Below are 20,244 nucleotides of genomic sequence, written 5' to 3'. Positions count from 1 at the left end.
CCCAGGGCTCAGCCTTTGCTGAACAGAGATCCATTCTCACCCTACTGAAGAAGACTTCTGCCATCTTTCTAAGTTGTCTTGGGCTAAAAAATTGTTTCATTCTGTCCTTTTGTTGGTTTAGACACTTCAGAGTTCATTTTGAGGCTTTATTTTAAAGTTGTTTGGAGGGGAATTTGAAAGAACTTGAGCCATCTTGGCTTCACCCCCAAATTTCTAACTTGGAGAGAGAAACTTATTACTCACTTTTTATACTCAAATGAAAATTCATCCAGATGTTAGTGCCCTCCCCCAAATTCTTTATATTTTGTATATATCTTATATTTACTTATCTGTATGCAGGCTTTTAGATACAGCTAGAGCTGCAATTGGTTTGTCTTTTTGTATCTCCAGCATTAAGCATAGTGTGCATGGTAGGTAACTTACTAAATGTTTCTAAAATTAAATGTTGTAGAGGGAATTTCTTTATTGTGTAGATAATTGGATTAAATGATTTCTACGGTTTGTCTCTCTTAAAACCAAGTGAAAGTCAGCCAGGCTCATGTATTCCTGCTATGGAATCTCTGTCTTCTCTCTTGTAATTAACTGGCTCACACAGGTTTTGGAACTTCCACACTAGCTTCATTAGGATCCTTCTCTAGCCAACTGAGCTAACCAGCCCTAGACTCACTAGGACTAATGAGGTGAATGAGAATCAATGCTTTTTTACTTATCTCTCCTATTATAGCTTACCCTTATTAAATAAAGATGTGTTGGCCATTTGTTGTTGTCTCATTCCCTCTTTTGTTTTCAGATGGATGATGATGATGATGATGATGACATGGGAGACCATGATGATGATCATCCTGGAATGGAGGTGGTTTTGCATGAGGACAAGAAATACTACCCAACAGCTGAGGAGGTCTATGGCCCTGAAGTAGAGACAATCGTGCAGGAAGAAGACACTCAGCCTCTCACAGGTAAATCATTCCCCATGTCTTAGATTACTGAGGCAGACCAGCTTAGTGGACTTGGCATCAGAGGAGCCTGGGGTTCAAATCATCCCCTGACACCAGCTTAATCACTTAACCTTAGCTTTCTTATTTACAAAATGGCATACTGGCAATATCTAGCTTAGAGGGGTTTTGTTAGAATCAAATGAGATAATGTATGCAGAAAGCTTTGGTAACTGTAAAGTGTTATGTAAATATAGGCTATTATTTATGTTGAAGGATCAACAGTTTCCTGGATGTTAATTTAGAGGCTCATATGGATTGATCACTTTTTCCTAATTCTTTTGGACATGTACCTCAGTTGACTTTAATTTCCTCTGTAACCCTATTATAACACAGACTGGCTTAAAAAAATTAGTATTTCCAGGGTGTTAAATATTATCCTTCAAAACAAGTGATGTAACTTATACAGTTAGCCCTTGGAGCAGATGTCTGCTGTGTCCCTAACACACCAGAGTCACAGGTTTTACTGAGTCTTTGAGAGTGTGCTAGCCTTACCAAACATTGTCAGTCAACATTTTTGAACATTCATTCCTCTGAAACACAAACTATATACAGAGACATATATTAAGTTCCATGTGACCTCCCTTAAAGGAACTTTTGGTTATATATGAGGAAATAACATGCTAATATAAAACACAAACGTACATGTATAAAGCTAGGAAAATCTCAAAATGGTGCCCACGGGGTTCACTGTATATTTATGTTACAGAACTTCACTTGGGCCCTCATGATGGCAAGGTGGTCTTTCTAAACTCTCTATCCCTTGATCACTGATTGTATGATCCTCTTCATTTATCTCATTCTAAAAGATGTCATGATTTGTATCAGAGTTCTTTGTATAATTTACCTTATCTCTCCTACATTGTAAGCTCTCCAGGTTCAGCGACTCTCGTTTTACTTACCTCATATGGTGCTTTGCAAGTAGTAATAGATGCTTCCTCAATGTTTACTGATTGAATAGAGCACACTAGGGTAGTGCTTGGAGAGTTAGCTTCAGAGCAGGGGGAAGCCCTGTGTTCAAGGCCTATCTCTTGACACTGGTTGGTTGTGTGACCCTGGGTAAGTTCTTTCTTCACCTTTCTCAGACAAGAAGAGCAGGTTCAGGTGTGCCTCTGTTGGTGGAGGGATTTCCTCACACAAAGACTTCCACTCTCATAAAATCACAAGTTTACACAGCCCAAAAGGCAAGGTGACCTTTTGCTCTTTCTGTCAACCCATCATCCTCTTTGGAAACAATTCTTCAGAGCAGGGAATGGACACTATTTTTTAGCATTTATTTGTCAGGGACCACTCTGGTGGCAGTCTGCTGAAGTCTAGAGAGCCCTTCTTAGAATAAAGTTTTTAAATGTCTTAATATAAAATAATAGAATTATAGAGAAACCAATTATGGTGAAATATAGTTATCAAAATATTAAAAATACACATTGATGAATCCTCAAGTATTAAGAACTCCCACTCCATAGGATAAAATATATTGGTAAAAGTGGAATGCCAAGACTGGAAGTCAAGGAGAATTGGGCTCAAATCCTGTCTCAGACACTTAACTGTATGATTCTGGGCAAGTCACTTTATCCCTGTTTGCCTCAGTTGTAAAATAGAGGTATAATAATAGCACCTACTTCTCACAGTTATTGTAAGGACCTAGCACATAGTAAACCCTATATAAATGTTAGCTATTGTTATTAACTCATAGATGAATGAACATGTGTATACTTATTCTTGCCTAAATATGAGCTATATTTGTTATATCTCTTCCTTAGAGCCAATTATTAAACCAGTAAAAACCAAGAAATTTTCTTTGATGGAGCAGACATTACCTGTCACTGTGTATGAGATGGAGTAAGTAGCAAATTTTTTACCTCCTCTACAGGAACAGCTTGGAAATAGTCTCTTGTCAAAGCAGGGGGGTAGTATATATAGGTGGATTGTGGGAGCCAAATTTCTCTTAGCCAAAGGTCAGTTTGGGCTGTTAGCTAAGAAATCTAACTCTGGCCAAGTGTGTGCTGATTGATCTGCAGTTCCAATGTCTTCAACCTTTTACTTGGCAGTAGTGTAAGTGACCTTTGGAAATGGAACTAAATGCTATTAATGTTTGATGTTCTGTTAAATACCATGATCATCGGTGATTTCCCAGAAACTACCTTGTTTTTGATTAATAAAGCAAATAAACATTTTTCAAACGCATTCACCCTTTACATGGAATGAGGAGAGCACCAACTGATGGAAATAAGTTCAGAAACACTGGGTCTCATTTACAGAATGGAATGCTGCTGTGAAATGTACTTGAGGTTATACATGAATTGCAATGATATACTTATTGCTCAAAACATTTTTAGAACTTCTTTGGAATTATCCTCAGAAAGTCACATTCTTTTTCTCTTTTTTAAAATAAAATTTTCTTAATATTTTTATATATGCTAAATTTCCCCTTGCATACCCCTTCCCAGAGAAGCATTCCATATTACAAAATATATTTTAAAGGAAAAAAATAAGAAAAAGCAATCAAAATTAATCATCCAAAAAATCTGAAAATAGTGTTCTACACCTATGGTCCTTCCACCTCTTCAAAGAAGTAGGGGGAAGGTACTTCCTCATCTCTCCTCTGAAGCCTTTCTTGTTCTTAGTGATTTTACAATATTCACTTTGGATTATTTTGTGGTTTTTCTTTATCACAGTCCTTCAAAATCATCAGTGATGGCAAATCTTTATCCTGAAAAAGTAGATTTCACTGTTAGAAACAGCCAAAAGACATCTGTAGCTACTAGGTGATTCAATGGATAAAGAGGTTCAAATCTTTTCCTTTTACCCATACTGATTTTGTGGCCCTAGATAAGTTACTTATTCCCCCTAGGGCTGCAAGCTACTCTCTAACAGTGTAAATTGCCCTTCCATACTGATCAAGTGAGTTTACTCACTAGACAATCTTTTCACAAACTAAATCCACAGTTCAGCCTAGGCTAGTGATCAATCTGCCTCATGCCACTGTGGGTCAGGAATGTGCCAGAATATCTATAAAGATGCAGGGATAATGTTTGGATTTTTCTTTTCACATGCTTTCAGATTGTTAAAGTCACAAGTAGAAAATCTTGTTTTACTTCAGGGCTCTTTTCCAAATGCTATGAAACTGAAACATGCCCTATATGGGATAGTCAAGGATTTCTCAAATAATTTAAGAAGCGTAGGTCTCCCACTTGACACCCTCTAAAACCAGCCCTTCTTTCTTTCTAGCTTCTTGGCAGACTTGATGGACAACTCAGAACTTATCAGAAATGTGACCCTTTGTGGACATCTACACCATGGCAAAGTAAGGAAGGCCTTTAGCAGCTGTGGAGTTGGATTTCTCTTTATTTCCATCAATTGTTCATCCCTGAAAATTGAATGTATTGGTGTGAGCGGTCAGGGTACGGTGCTAAGCAAGTTTCTTGATTCCTGGGATTCTCTCCTTGTTATGAGGCCATACTGTGAGTGGCCAGCTTTCTTGCCTCACATCAGGGCCTATTTATAAGTCCTTTGCCTTCCTGGGCCTTGTGTCTACAGCTTGGGGGAAGAAGAGAGGTTAGCTTTCAGCTGACTGACTGCTTTACACTGATTTTTATGAGTTTTCATTTCCTGTGGGGCATACCTGTCTGAGAGACAATTCATCTTAAAATTACCCTCTGGTTTCAGTGTTAATACCATTCTTTCCTTCAGCCCTGCCTTTCTTTTCCCAGTCCTCTTCTCTTTTTCCTAATTGTGTTGGGGTTAAATTTTTTTTTTTTATATTGTACCTTTCCCAACATAGTTGATAGATCTCATTTTCTCTTCCTTTGAAGACCTGTTTTGTAGATTGCTTAATAGAACAGACTCACCCGGAAATCAGAAAGCGCTATGATCAAGATGTAAGTAGAACTGTCACTGTGGGTAACTCAGGTTGAATCCTCTGAAGCCTTGTGTCCTCTCTCTCATCTACCCCAGATTCCCCATACACACACATATACACACTTTATAAATAGATGGAAAATGCCATCTGCTTTGTACTTTCTGGTTCTGCTGGTGGTCTCTGAGAGGATGGTATGAACTCTCAGTTCAATATAGAGAATCTTCACCTGCCAAGTCCTGGCAGTCTTTTCTCACGATGGAGTTGATCATCTGTTCTCATATATCTAGAGTTACGCATTGTAACCCTTCTTATTAGTAGCAGTCTACAAGTACACAATTGGGGCCTATTTTCACCATAAATATCAATACCTCTGAATGAGAGCAGCAGTAGCCAGAAGTCTCACGGCAGTAAATGATGGCAGCAAGGTATTTTTGAAAATACTTAATATCGGGAATTCTGAGTTCTTGTCCTGGAGACCAGGGGAGGCATCAAGTAGTAAAGACATGTGAGTGGCAAGAAACCTATTGGCAATTAAATTCAGGAAATACCAATTGTCTGTTCTGACATGTGGGGATTCTGAGAAGGCTGTTCTGCTCCCTTCACCCCTCTAAGCCTTTCATGGGTTTGATTGATTTTATCCGTCTGATTGCACCATGTTTTGCCCCTTAGTCTCTAGTGTACTCTCCAATTCATGTACTTTATTCATACATCTAGTGACCACCTCCAACTGGGTGGACACTGCCCTGAATTCTTAATTTTGATTGTGGGGCCTCCTAGCAATGTCAATTCCTCTCTTGCTTATAGTATTACAAAGGTGAGGATGTTGTTTGATAAAGAATATGAATCTGAATAATGATAACAATGAGAGCCCTTTATTTTTTAGCTCTGCTACACAGACATCCTGTTCACTGAGCAAGAGGTAAGTGTGTCTAGGAAAATCAACTCCTACTCCTTTGTAGGACTGCCAAATCCAGCAGCTGCCAGGGTGATAAGAGGTGAGGATGAATGACAACATCATGGAGTGACTTATAACACCTCTTCCTTTCCTCTTGGGATCTTGAACTTGTGGCTGTGGAGCTGGGAGTCAGATTTGAAGTCATACAGTCACTATTTGAATTTGATATGACCCACAGTAAGTGATAATATCCTAATCAGTGCCTCGAGTTGTGGAAATTCAGCATGACTCTAAAATTAGCAATGTATTACAAGAGTATAAGATAAAGACATTACCCTGCGAAGATGGTGTAATCATATAGAAACATATTCATAATAATAGTTCACATTTATGAAGTAAGATACTATAAGAGAATGCTTTATTATGTTTCTTCATTTGCTCCTAACAATAGCCTAGTGAGTTATATGGTATAAGTAGTGTTATCCCCATTTTACAGGTGAGGAAACAGGTTCAGCAAGGTTTAAGTGATTTCAGCCCAGCTTTAATCTATACCCTTTCTCCTTACATTCATGTACTGCCACCCCTCCTTTGATTTAGCTCTTTATTTGGGTGTATGTCAGTGGGGCATGTGTCTGTTTGTCTTTGTCATCCTTGTTTTTATTTCTCCTCTTGCCCTTTCTCCCTTAATCAGTAAGTACTTTGCAGATCTAACATGCTTATATGCATATGCACACATAATAATACACATTTTCCTGGTGCATTAAAGTTTACAAGACACTGATCACAAGCACTTGCTTTACACCGTAAGGCAGTTTGATGTGGATTGAGATTCTGGCTTGAAGACTGAAAGATCCAGGCTCATATTCTGCATTGGGCACTTATTAGCAGTGGAAGGACCCCAACCAACCTTCTAGCCTTCAGTTTACTCATCTATAAGCTGAGAGGTTGGACTCAATGACCTTTGCAGTCTATGCCAGTCCTTAATCCATTGTCTCTGAGGCAGAAAATGTGGACCTTATTATCCTAATGTGACTTGACCAAGATCATACAAGAGTGAACAGAATTGCTTGTCATAGTCTTCATATTTAGAATCCTTTCCTTTGTGTTTCATATAGTATCATAGGTTTAGAAATGCAAAAGATCCTAGAGGTCATCAAGCCTCATTTATAGTTGAGGAAAGAGATGGGGGCAGGGGAGAATTTTGGAAGATAAAGTGATTTGTCCTAGGTTATAGAGCCATTGGGTGTTAGGGGCAAGATTTGAATCCAGGCCCTCTCCTCTAAAGTACTTAAGCTCTGTATGTTTCTCTGTTTTTGTGTCTCTGCAGTATCTTATCTTCATCTCTCCCTTTCTCAATCTCTTTCTTATGTGTTTAAGTACATATATATATACACAGTTCTATAGAGTGAGATAGATACAAATAGACTATGCGTCTGTTTTCTGCTCTAATTTCACTTTTCCTTCCTTCTTAAACCTGTATTTAACCAGATGAATGTTACACTGTCATCTGTTCTCCAATCCCATGTACCCTTGGCCTTTCACTATTCACTCGTTGCCCCTACCCACCTCTTGGTTATACCTACTATCTGCTTTCTTCCTTCATAGACCAGTGATGCTGAATAGTGATGGAAGAAGTCACACGACTGTACTACTTCCTGGGTCCACTACAAATTTATGTTAGCCAGACTTAACTGGACCCTTTATTCTTTCTTAATTGACAGCACTACATTTCCTACATGACTGTCCAAAATCTTTTCTTCTTTCCTCATAGCAGAAAAGGCTTAGATAAAAATCACATACTCTGTATGTAGGATTGGGAAACTCTCAGGGGAAGATAATAAGATTATCAATTCATCTTTAGTTGACAAGACCTCTGGAACAGAATAACCTCAAACTCAATGCCCTCTTATGTTTAGAGCTTGCCACCTAAATTTCTTTTTTTCTAATTTAGTTTTCATTTTAACTTTAGCTTAATTATCTGACTACACTCCAGCATCTAATTTTGAACTGACTCTATCATATCAATATTATATTGCTTCATTAATAATATGCATGGAGTAGCTACCTCAGTACTCTTGTGAAAACGAAATTAGATAATGTCTGTGAAGACTTTGTGAACTTTAAAACACAGGTGTCTGTTTTTATTATTTTTGTTAGTCATTTTAATTTATTAATTTATTTTTGTTAATTATATATAATATATAGATATAATATATTAAAATATAATAAATTTATTTATTTATTTATTAAAAGTTAAATAGAGTCAGTATCAATTTTTTAAAATGTTGTTCCATGCTTGCTGTATCCAGTGTAACTTTATTTCTTTCAGAGGGGCGTTGGCATCAAAAGTACTCCAGTGACAGTGGTCCTGCCAGATACCAAGGGAAAGTCTTACCTCTTCAATATCATGGACACACCAGGTAAATAGGATTGTGTCTGCTGGGATGACTCGTATAAGTAGTATAAGTCATTCTTTAGCCTTTAAGCTATGTCTTTCTTTAACACTTTCAATTTCCAGAGTAGACTAGTGCATTCTTGTGTTTCAATCAATCAGTAAACATTTTAAAATTTAAAAAAATTTTAATAACAAATTTTCACATGTTTTCCAAAGTTATATGATCTATATTATTTTTCTCCCTTCTTCCTTCCCCCCTCCTGGAACTGACAAGCAGTTCAGTCTGGATTGTTCATATATTATCATGCAAAACAAATTGCCAAAGTACTCATTTTTATAAGTGAATAATCTTATAAAGCCAAAACCCCAAATCATATGCCCAAATAAACAAGTGATCAATCATATGTTATCATCTGAATTTCTATTCCAACAGTTTTTTTTCCTCTGGAAGTGGATAGCATTCTTTTGCATAAGTCCCTCAAAATTGTTCTAGATCGTTGTTTTGCTGTTAGTAGCAAAGCCTATTACAGTTGATCATTCATTCTATATTGTTTCACTTACTGGGTATAATGTTTTCCTGGTTCTACTATTTTACTCTGCATCAGGTCACATAGATCTTTCTAGCTCTTTCTGAAATCATCCTGTTCATCATTGCTTATAGTACAATACAATAGTATTCCATCACCATCATATACCATGATTTATTCAGCCATTCCCCTTTTAGTTTCCAATTCTTTGCCACCATAAAAAGAGCAGCTTTAAATATTTTTGTACAAACAGATCCATCCCATTTTTGTTCTCTGGTATAAAACCAGTAGTGGTATTACAGGATCAAAGGGTTTTATAGCCCTTCGGGCATAATTCCAAGTTGCCCTCCAGAACGGTTGGATTAGTTTACAAAACTCCCCCAGCAGTGCATTAGCGTCTTAATTTTGCCACATTCCCTCCAACATTTATCATTTTCCTTTACTGTCATATTGCCAATCTGATAGATGTGAGGTAATACCTCAGAGTTGTTTTAATTTGCATTTCTCTAATCAAGAGTCATTTAGAATATTTTTCATATGATTATTGAGAGCTTTGATTTCTTCATCTGAAAACTGCCTATTTATATCCCAGTAAACATTTATTAAACTTACTATGTGCCAGGCACTGTGCTAAGTGCTAGAGATACAGGAGACAAAAGATAGTTCTTGCCCTCAAGTAGTTTACAAATATGAGGAAAACAACAAGCAATCACAAATATACAAAGCAGGCTATGTATAGGATAGATAAGAAATAACAGAGGGCATAAAAATTAAGAAAGGTTAGGAAAGGCACAAGGTGGTATTTTAGTTGGGACTTAAAGGAAGCCAGGGAGGTCAGTAGTCAGAGCACAGAAGGGAGAGCATTCCAGACATGGGGGAGAGCCAGAGAGAATGTCCAGATTCTAGAGAGGGAGTGTCTTGTTCCTGGAACAGCCTGGAGACCAGTGTTACTGTATTGAGGACTACACGTTGGGGAGGAAGGTATAAGGAGACTGAGGCTAAGTTATGAAGGACTAAGTGCCAAACAGCATTTTGTGTTTGCTTCCAGAGGCGATAGGGAGCCACTGTAGTTTATTAAGTTAAGTAGGGGGTGACAAATTCAGATCTTCACTTTAGGAAGATTGTTTTAGTGGCTGAGTAGAGGATGGATTGGAGTGAGGAGAGACCTGAAGCAGGCCAACCCACTAGCAGGCTATTGCAAGAACCCAAAAGAGGTGGTGAGGGCCTATGCATCAGAGGAGCAAAGGAGGTGTATTTGAGAGATACTGCAAAGGTGAAATTGATAGCAGTTTGGATAGGAGAGGTAAGAGACTGAGGAATCCAGGAAGACTCCTAACGTCAGAACCTAAGGGTCAGGGAGGATGATGTTGCCCTTTACATTAATACAGAAGGTGGGGGAGGTTGGGTTTAGGGGAAAGAGAAGACCTTAATTCCATTTTAGACATACTGAATAAAAATTGTCTGATGAACATTCAGTTTGAGATGTCTGAAAGGCAGTTGGCAATGTGAGATTTGAGTTCAGCAGAAATATTGGAGCAAGATAAGTACATTTGAGAATCATCAGCATAGAGAAAATCATTAAACTCATGGGAGCTGATGAGATCCCCAAGTGAAGTATAGAGGAAGAAGAGATGTCCTAGGCCAGAACCAGTGATCTGAAAGAAGACCCAGAAAAGGAGACAGAAAAAAAGAGGAGACAAATAGAAAAGAGAAAATAAGAGAAAAAATATCCTGAACATCTAGAGAGAAGAGAGAATGTTCAGCAGTACCAACGCCTGCAGAGAATTCAAGGAAAGTGAGGATTGAGAACAGGCTGTTGGATTTGGCAACTTAAGATCCTTAGTAACTTTGGAAAGAACAATTTCAGGGGGCTGTCCATCATACTTTAAATCCCTCCTGCCTAAGAATGAATATTAAATAATAGATATTATGTTATAGATTATGAGGGACAGAAATGCAAGGGATTAATATAAAAGGTTGGACTAGATTATTTATTTAAGAATAGGGTTGCCAGGAATTTTAATCAATTTCAAAATAACAATTTATAAAATATAGAAAGAGTGAAAGTAAGAAAATCAGAGAGAGGATAGAGTAAGATATCTAACCTTTACATGAAGTATTTTGTTCTGACACCTAGCTCAACCCAGGCAGGGCTAACTAATCCTTAACTAGAGGGGCCTCAGCCTTCAGCTGAGGACCTGGGGATGCAGGGAGCCTCTCTCAAGAGAGTAGGCCTCTCATGAGGCTAATCCCTTCAGAAATTCCAGAAAAAGAGTTGGCCTTTTTTCACTCATCCCACGTGGTAGTTCTAAGAAAAATAAAAGCAGTCCAAGGTCCTCAGTCAGAGCTCCTCCAAGGTCAAGTTGAAGACTTTTGTCTTCAAAAGACCTTCACAGGAAGTTCTTGGCATTTTTAAAGACCATTTAAAAGTCATTTCCTATGACTTCCTTCCATTTTACATGTACCAATTACAGCTAAAGCTTTGCTTAGAACTGCCCAAGTATGAGTGGGGTGTATATACTTCTGGTGATTAAATCTAAATATGGGCAGGGGAGAGTTAATTTAATCTTCACAAGATAATAGGGCAGTTTGCTGGCACAGTGGCTATAGTGCTGAGCTTGGAGTCAGAAAGACCCCAAGTTCAAATCCAGACTCAGACACTTACTGGCTGGGTAACCCTGAGCAAGTTACTTCACACTGTTTTGCCTTGGTTTCCTCATCTAGAAAATGAGCTGGGAAATGGCAAACCACTCCAATATCTTTCCCAAGAAAATTCCAAATGGGGCCATGTAAATCAGACACAATTAAACAACGAGGCTACTAGTGCTTAAGCCTGTACTGACATGTTGCCTTTTCTGCCTGTTTGCTTTTCAGGACATGTGAACTTTTCTGATGAGGTAACAGCTGGTTTGCGCATCTCTGATGGAGTAGTGCTTTTCATAGATGCAGCCGAGGGGGTGAGCATTTACTTTTTTGTGCAATCTTGGACAGTGATAACACTGTCCTTAACCCCCTGCCTTTGTATTTGCTTTAAATAATTCCCAAAGCAAAAGAATGAGAAAGATTCAGAAGTTTTGTTGCTTAATTTGAGATAGTCACGTGACAAAGTTCCCATTTTGTGCCGATTTAAGGACAGTGAATCATATTCAGCATTAGTTCTTAAAAGGATGTGTAATCAATTAATTCATTGCCTTTGTGGGGCTGAGAATCAATGGAACTCAACACCATTTGGCAGAGGGTTGAAGGGACAGGCATAAATGGATTTAAAATATTTGTTCTAAGATAATGGTTTTAGTGAATTAGCGATGAGTTGGAAACCTCTGCTGAGAAAGAATATTATGGTTGTGTGGACAGGTTCGTCTGGGCTTCCACAAAGCTGCCCTTGCCAAGTAGTTGGAAAGCCATATCCATAATAAAAAAGAATTCTTCACTTGCATGCCATTGGCAAGATGGCCAGTAGGGGGAACTACTGGTTCCTAGCTAGATATTCCTGCATCTTCAAGTAATAATAACTTAACAAACACAAGAGCTAGCATTTCTATAGTGCTTTAAGGTTTGCAAAGTACTTTACAAATAACGCTTCCTTCTGACTAATCACAGCTCTTGCCTCACCATAAGAAAGGCAACTTATCTGCTGTCCCAAGTCTCTTTCTTTCTTTGCTCATGTTGTAGCCATGCTGAGGGTCTTTCATGGTTCCTACTCCATTCCCTGAGACTGGTATTCCTTAGGTCATGCTGAACACTGAGCGACTGATCAAACACGCCGTGCAGGAGAGGCTGGCGGTCACTGTGTGCATCAACAAGATTGACCGACTGATCCTAGAGCTCAAACTTCCACCAACAGATGCCTATTACAAACTGCGACACATTGTGGATGAGGTCAATGGATTAATCAGGTATGGGGTATATGTGCTTTGGACTGTGCTTCCTTTCTTTAATGCTATTGATTGTTTTAGAGATAGGGCCCGAAGGGGTTTGGGAGGACCAGATAGGAATGAATTGGTGTGATCTCAAGGGATAGAATTTCTTAGGCTTAGAGTCCTAGAACTAGAAGGGTCCTCAGATGAGGAAGAAGACAAAGCAATGAAGGGACTGCTCAAGGCCACAGACAGGTAGGAAGCACCAGGGTAATTTAGCCTAAGTAAAAGGCCAAAGATTGATGGGATTTAATGATCCAAATTAGTGTGTTTGATATAGAAAAAGATGTTGCTTGTGACCCAGTATCAACAAGGTGAGATTTTTTTCTATAGAGATCTAGATTAGGGATATAGGCTACAGCCATAAAAGTCTTGAACCCTAAACTTGGTCTTGTTGTCACTGTGCTAATCAATGAAATGAGCTAACCAGCCTCAGACCTTTAGGTATAAGGAGTATTAAGTAAGTGGCAGCAAAGTTCCTTGTTTTTACTACAAACAGACCTAGCTTCCAACCAGACAAGCTCAAAGAATTTCCCAACGAAGCACTGGAAAATCTGTGATATATTGCATCATATAGAGAGTCAGCATGGCACATAGGAAAAACTGGGTTTGGAATATGCCTTTGACACTTAAAAGATGTGTGGTCCTGGATAGGTCATTTAACTTTTCTGAGCTGTTTTCTAGTCTGTAAAATGGGCAAAATAATAGCACCTAACTCACAGCATTGTTGTTGTGAGACTCAATTGAAGACTCAATTGCAAACCACCTATTGCTGATTCTATTACTACTAACATTATCATCACTACCACCACCCACCACACTCAGTGGATTAGGGGCAACCTAGTGTGAAAGCAGAGAAATGAACTGGAGAATCTTTAGAGATCTCTTCTAGTCCTAAGATTCCATAAAACAGTCATCTAGACCTATCCTGTGTGTAAAAATGCTTTGTCCTTTAAAGGGTACTGTAGGGAACTGAAAGCAGTGACTGAATGGACAGCATACAAAACCACTTTCAGGAATCTTTTGGCTTCTCATACTCCCAAGAAAGTTTATTGCAATTCTTTTGTAGTTTTTATTGCTTTATAACATAGTTTGTCCCTCTTTGCTTATCCTACCTTGTAGGTGTTGACTTTTCCAATCTGACAAGCGTTTATTATTTTTATGGTCAGAAAAACTATGTCTTTAATCAGAAGAGGAGTGCAGTACAATCCTTAGGCCTCCACACAGAGTCACGTTCTCAAAACCCACACAGAGACTAAGGCTCTGGCTACTCTGGCTGCCATATCCCTGGGAGTGCCACCACACTAGATAACAGCTCCAGAGCACCATAAAATTCAGGGAACTTATATACCTTTTGGAGAACTGAGGGACAGGGAAATATGATTTTTTTTTAACTTTTATTTTATTCATGAACTAAGAAAATTTTTCCATGGTTACATGATTCATGTTCTTCCCCTCCCCCTAAACTCCCTCCCATAGCCAACAAGCAATTCCACTGGGTTTTACAAGATATGTTGATCAAGACCTATTTCCATATTATTGATATTTGCACTAGGGTGATCGTTTAGAGTCTATATCCCCAGTCATATCTCCATTGAACCATGTGATCAAGCAGTTATTTTTCTTCTGTGTTTCTGCTCCCACAGTTCTTTCTCTGTATGTGGATAGAATCTTCCCATAAGTCCCTCAGAATTGTCCTGGAGCACTGCATTGCTGCTAATAGAGAAGTCCATTATAATCAATTGTGTCGCGGTGTATCTGTCTCTGTGTATAAGGTTCTCTTGGTTCTGCTCCTTTTGCTCTACATCAATTCCTGGATGTTGTTCCAGTTCACATCAAATCCCTCCAGTTCTTTATTCCTTTTAGGACAATAGTATTCCATCACCAACATTTACCACAATTTGTTTAGCCATTCTCCACTCAATGGACACTCCCTTGTTTTCCAATTTTTTGCCACCACAAAGAGTGCAGCTATAAATATTCTTGTACATGTCTTTTTCCTTATTATCTCTTTGGGGTATAAACCCAGCAGCACTATGGCTGGATCAAAAGGCAGGCAATCTTTTAGCGCCCTTTGGGCATAGTTCCAAATTGTCTTCCAGAATGGTTGGATCAATTCACAACTCCACCAGCAGCAATGCATTAATGTCCTGACTTTGCCACATCCCCTCCAACATTCATTACTTTCCTTTGCTGTCATGTTAGCCAGTCTGCTCAGTGTGAGGTGGTACCTCAGAGTTGTTTTGATTTTCATTTCTCTAATTATAAGAGATTTAGAACACTTTCATGTGCTTATTGATAGTTTTGATTTCTTTATCTGAAAATTGCCTATTCACTGACAAGCATTTATTTATTATTTAAGCACTTACTCAGGACCAAGCTCTGGAATTACAAAGACAAACCATATAAGTAGACCCTTCTTCTGAGGAGCCAATAATCTCTTGGGGGACTTTAGGGAGATATTAACCGATTAGTGCCCACATAGTTATTTGAGGAGAAGTTAGGCACCCACACCAAAAGGCACCAGGAGAGGAGTCCAGTAAGAGATGATATGTGTACTGAGCTCTGGATGTAAAGAAGTGACTCCTGATTCCTGTACAAGGGATGGATGGTCTGGGTGGAGACCCAGAAGACAGCCCATAGCTGTAATAAAGCATGTGAGAAGGGGAGAAGAAGGCAAAGACAAGCTGGGCCAGATAGTGTAGGGCTTTAAGTGCTGGGCTAAATTTGTATGTTATCCTAGAGGCCGTAGGGTACTGCTCACAATTCTTGAGCCAAGTAACAACATGGTCAGACTTGTGCTTTAGGGAAGTTACTCTGGTATCTGTGAAAGCTCAATAGGAGAGGAGGAAAGAAAAAGTAGCAGGTCTTAGGTGTACCACAGTCTGGGTATTAAACGCTCCCTCAGGAAACTTCCTCTGCAGGAACTTTGAATTCATTCAGCAAACATTGAGTAAGTGATACTGGGTTTGACACCCCATTCGTGGGGAGATGAGAAGTTTAAGAAGCCTTCATCCATGTTCTCATGGAGCTTAAGGTCTAATGGGATTTTATACACCCACAACCATCTTTCATAATACATGAGAATTACCTGTAAAGAGTTCCCAATGCTTATGAAGTCTGGGCTTTTCAGGGATAAGGTCATTACTCACAAGGGAATCCACAAGATTAGGTGGAGGGGGATTGGCTACAACAGTGTGTACCTAGTCACTTTGTCTATTAGCCCCCTCTTCATCTGCAAGAAGGGGATAATGATGTCTGGAGAACTTGCCTCATAGGAATGCTATAAGGATCATATGTGGTTATTTACTATGTGCTAGGCCCTGTGCTAATTTCTAGGGATACAGAGAAAAGTCCATTCCCTCAAGGAATTAAATTTCAGTGATGGTGTGTATGTGTGTGTACACCTATGCACATTATCTGCAGATTTATAAGACATACACAAAGTAGATGGAAGGTAGCCTTAAATGGGGAAGGCTAGTCAAGCAGCTGAGGGAACCCAGAAATGTCTCCAGAAAATGGCACTTGAGCTAAGTCTTAAAGGAAGGCCAGGGATTCTAAGAAAGCATTCTAGAGGTAGCCAGGTGACTCAATGGACAGAGCACCAAGTCTAGAGAAAATCCTGGGTTCATATGTGCCCTCAGATACTTCCTAGCTGTGTAACCTTGGGCAAGTCACTTAACCCCATTGTCAAGCCCTTGTCACTCTTCTGCCTTGGAACCAATTCTTGATTCTAAGATGGAAAGTAAGAATTTTTTAAAAAGTTAGAATAGAGATGATAGGGCTTTCTGTTAGCTAAGGGATGACCATGGAGAAGGCTTGGCCTTGGCAAGAAGGATCACCTCTTTATCAGAGACAGCAGTGAAGGAGGACATAATGGGGGATATCATAAGTGGAATGTGCAGTGAGGAGAAGGGGAGAAGAAAGAACTTTCTACTAATCATCATGATGTTTTGTGAAGTGTAAGATAATATTCTTGGCTGAAAAGGTAGGGGAAAGAGATATTGTGAGAATGGTCAGTGGAAGAGGCAGTTAGGTAGGAATAGAAGGATTGCTTTATTGCTGTGACTGCCCAGTTGATATTGTAATAGTTAAAAAAGATTGTGGTTGCTGTTTACAATAATTAAATATTAATTTATGGGGCTGTTAGTAGCTTTTAACAATTTGGTTTAATGGAAATATTAAAAAAAAAAGAGGGAAACGTAAGAAGGAGGTAGAAAATATTACCTAGCTAAATACCCTAAGTGCAGATCTAATGGGATCCAGCTCATCATCCACAAAGGCTCCCTCAGATCTCCAGCCAGGAGTCGAAGTAGTCTCTTCAGCAAGAATCTCACCGACCCAAGTCAGTGTCCAAGTTCTAATCCAGGTGCCTCCAGAGCATGAATGTGAATCTCACCAGCTCACAAGAGTGTCTCCAACCAAGCGTGACACCAAGACTGAGCTGCCAAAGAGTCACGCCCAAGAGAATGTGCCGCCAAAGAGAGTGAGGACTCAATGGGTTCCACTTATACGCAGTTTTCTCCACTCATCAGCTCTCCCACTCGCATCTCAGGAACCAATCATAGTTTCTGGCACTGCTCAGGGGGCAGTGCCTGTGGGGTCCGCCTCTTACCTCTGAGGGTATGAACTTTTATCAAAAGAAACTTCAAGTTTTAGAATTGATTGATCAAGTTAAAGTTGCTGATTGATTCCATTAAAAAACAAAAGGAGAGTAATTCTATTTTCACAATATAATGGATTTAAAATGTAAAACTTATAAACATCATTATGAGGTAAGAATGGGAAAATAGGATGGCACCAGATCAGAGGGTGTTGAATGCCAGACTAATAAAGAATTTAAAGTTAGTTTAGTATAAAAGAGGAGACTTTTGGTGGATTTTGAGCAGAGATGTAAATTGTAGAGAGGTTTGTCTGACAGTATTGTGAAGGATGGGTTCTTTGTGCAGAGAGAGAGCAAGTGTAAAGGCTTATGAGAGTGAATCTTCAGGTAGAGGATGGTAATGAGAGTATGAGGGTAAAGGCAAGGGGATGCAAAAAGTATTCATAGTTAGGTCTTAGTATCTGATTCACTTGGTAAGGGACCACAGATAAAGATGTCCTTTGCTCAGGTAGTTCAGTGGGCAAAGCAGAATGGGAGACAAGTTTTTGTTTTGACTGAAGAGGAGACTAAGCAACAAAATGGTCTTAATTAACTTTTATGGTACCATGGGAGAAATGCTGGGTTTTAGAGACAGATTCAAATCTTAGTCCTGCTATTTATTTACACAATATTAGGCAAATATATAAATCTCACTGCCCCTCAATATCCTCATCTTTAAAATGAGGGCATTGGACTAGCTCTGTCCCAACCAACCCCAAGATTCCTTCCAACACTAAATCTGTGATCCTATAACAGGACAGAGTTAAGAGAGCCTGATTCATAGGCCTAAACTCAGACTGTGTTTCAGTTTGTGAGTGTAAAAAAAAGTAGAAAATAAAGAATCTCAGCACAGTGGCCAAAGAGCCAGGCTTGGAGTTGAGGACCTGGATTCAAATGTGGCCTCAGAGTGTGACCTGGGCAAGACAGGTGTCTGCATGAGGGACCATTCCAAGTGTGTTAGTATAATTGCCATTTCTCTGAAATTCTTTCATATCTTGGCACAGTTGATATGTGTTCTCTGTTGTTAAATCTTCGGCCTCTAGTTTGCCCTTTGTTAATCCAGGACAGTTAACTTTTTCCAATATTATGTATAACATTACCAACTCTGGGAAGACAGCTTGTTAATGAGTTAGGAAACTGTTCTATCATATCATTCTCTTGGGCCAGGCTGTTGGCTATGCTGAGCCTATTATGTAAGCCCATTTAGGCGACTGGATTGTGTGGTGACACTATCCCACCCACAGACACATGCCATGTGTCAGTACTAGCCTGTTGTCCAAGCATCTGTACTGGTTGTCATTCTATTTGTGACCGTCTCTGTTTCAGCATGTATTCCACTGATGAGAACCTGATCCTCTCCCCGCTTCTGGGCAACGTCTGTTTTTCCAGCTCCCAATACAGCATCTGCTTCACACTGGGCTCCTTTGCCAAGATCTATGCCGACACTTTTGGTAAGCTTTCTTTTACTTCAACAGTCTCTCATCCTGAATGGGTCAGATCTTGGCATTCCACCAGAGTCCTCTGTGGGAGCTTTTTTCTGACTTCTGTCCTCATCTTGAGTATCCTTTTCCTTCCCCAAGCCACTTTTTGGGATCAAGTGAATTCTGAATATTAAAGAAGTATAAGTGATAGAAAAAAAAAGATGGGGAAAAGAGAGGAATAAATCTTTAGGATGAAAACTCTCTTAATATAGTACATACCCTGAAACCAGGAATGCCTTAAGCCAACAAAGTACTTTGGGGCACATTAGTTAAGATATAGAGCATCTGTTATCATTGGCCTTTCTAGTAGTTCAGTTCAGACTGCCAAGGGTCCTGAGAGGGCTGGTTTCAAAGACCTCTATATTGGATTTGCATTGAGTATGTATAGTCCTCTTTCTGTGGATGTTCAGTTGAACTATTATATGAGCTTCTTGGCTTCTTTACCTCAGAACTCCTGCCCCAGCTCTCCAAATTGAGAGTCCTTAAGTTTTCATATCTAACCCTCCCTGGTCCCTAAATATTCTCAGTCTTTATATATTGGTTCTTTAAAAAAAAAAAAACTCTTATCGTCTGTCTTAGAATCAATACTAATTCTCAGTTCCAAGGTAGAAAAGCAGTAAGGGGAGAAGCTACGTGGCTCAGTGGATTGAAAGCCAGGCCTAGAGATAGGAGGTCCTGAGTTCAAAGCTGGCTTCAGATACTTTTTATTTGTGTGACCCTGGGCAAGTAAATCCCTTAAACCCCATTGCCTAGCCCTTACTGCTCTTCTGCCTTGGAACCAATACACAGTATTGATTTTAAGATGGAAGATAAGGATTATTAATAATAAAAAAATTATTCAAAAAGCATAAGGACTAGGCAGTGGGGCTTACAACTTGCTCAGGTCATACAGCTAGGAAGTCTCTGAGACTAGATTTGAACCTAGGACTTCCTATTGATATTTCAAATGAGAAGATGTATTCTGAGCTTGAGCCCCCTTTCCCCAAGACTCCATATATATATATATATATATATATATATATATATATATATATATATATATATATATATATATATATATATATATATCCAATAAATATCTACTAAGCTAACCACTATTCTTTGAGTTAGGGATACAGAAACAAACATGAGAACTTATATTCTATTTATTGGAGAAACACAAAATATTCACAGATAAGTAAATATAGGATCTATATAAAATAAATACAAAATGAAACTAGGAGGGATTAACACCTATGAGAATCAGAAATAAAGATGTACTGTGACAGAGTGGACAGAGTGCTAGCCCTGGAGTATGAAGGACCTGGATTCAGATCTGGCCTTTGACATTTCCCAACTATATGACCATAGCCTCAATTATCTAGTCCTTACTTAAGCACTTCTGCCTTAGAACTAATACTTAGTATGGATGCTAAGACAGAAAGCAAGAGTTTTAGAGGGGAAAAAAAGAAAAGAAATATAGGTATAACAGGAAGCAATCTAGGTCAGGAGTGAGAGAATAAATGTAATAATTAGAGTAGTATCTTTGGGAATATG

At 39.0% G+C, this 20,244-nt stretch overlaps 1 protein-coding gene across 1 annotated transcript in view; it reads left to right on the top strand.

Moving 5' to 3' along the window:
• EFTUD2 (elongation factor Tu GTP binding domain containing 2) overlaps nucleotides 1-20,244 on the top strand; it is a 54,950-nt gene that overhangs the window by 21,174 nt on the left and 13,532 nt on the right. Inside the window, exons 3-11 of the mRNA XM_001368189.5 lie at nucleotides 791-956; nucleotides 2,753-2,831; nucleotides 4,221-4,296; nucleotides 4,805-4,870; nucleotides 5,735-5,770; nucleotides 8,076-8,166; nucleotides 11,543-11,625; nucleotides 12,398-12,564; nucleotides 18,554-18,678. Of these exons, the coding sequence (XP_001368226.1) occupies nucleotides 791-956; nucleotides 2,753-2,831; nucleotides 4,221-4,296; nucleotides 4,805-4,870; nucleotides 5,735-5,770; nucleotides 8,076-8,166; nucleotides 11,543-11,625; nucleotides 12,398-12,564; nucleotides 18,554-18,678 (889 nt within the window). The remainder of the gene's footprint in view (nucleotides 1-790; nucleotides 957-2,752; nucleotides 2,832-4,220; nucleotides 4,297-4,804; nucleotides 4,871-5,734; nucleotides 5,771-8,075; nucleotides 8,167-11,542; nucleotides 11,626-12,397; nucleotides 12,565-18,553; nucleotides 18,679-20,244) is intronic.

The sequence above is a fragment of the Monodelphis domestica genome, chromosome 2 (assembly GCF_027887165.1).
Source record: "Monodelphis domestica isolate mMonDom1 chromosome 2, mMonDom1.pri, whole genome shotgun sequence".
Taxonomy (NCBI): domain Eukaryota; kingdom Metazoa; phylum Chordata; class Mammalia; order Didelphimorphia; family Didelphidae; genus Monodelphis; species Monodelphis domestica.
The sequence above is the reverse complement of the archived record's forward strand: the minus strand, read 5'-3'. Positions and strand labels throughout refer to the sequence as shown.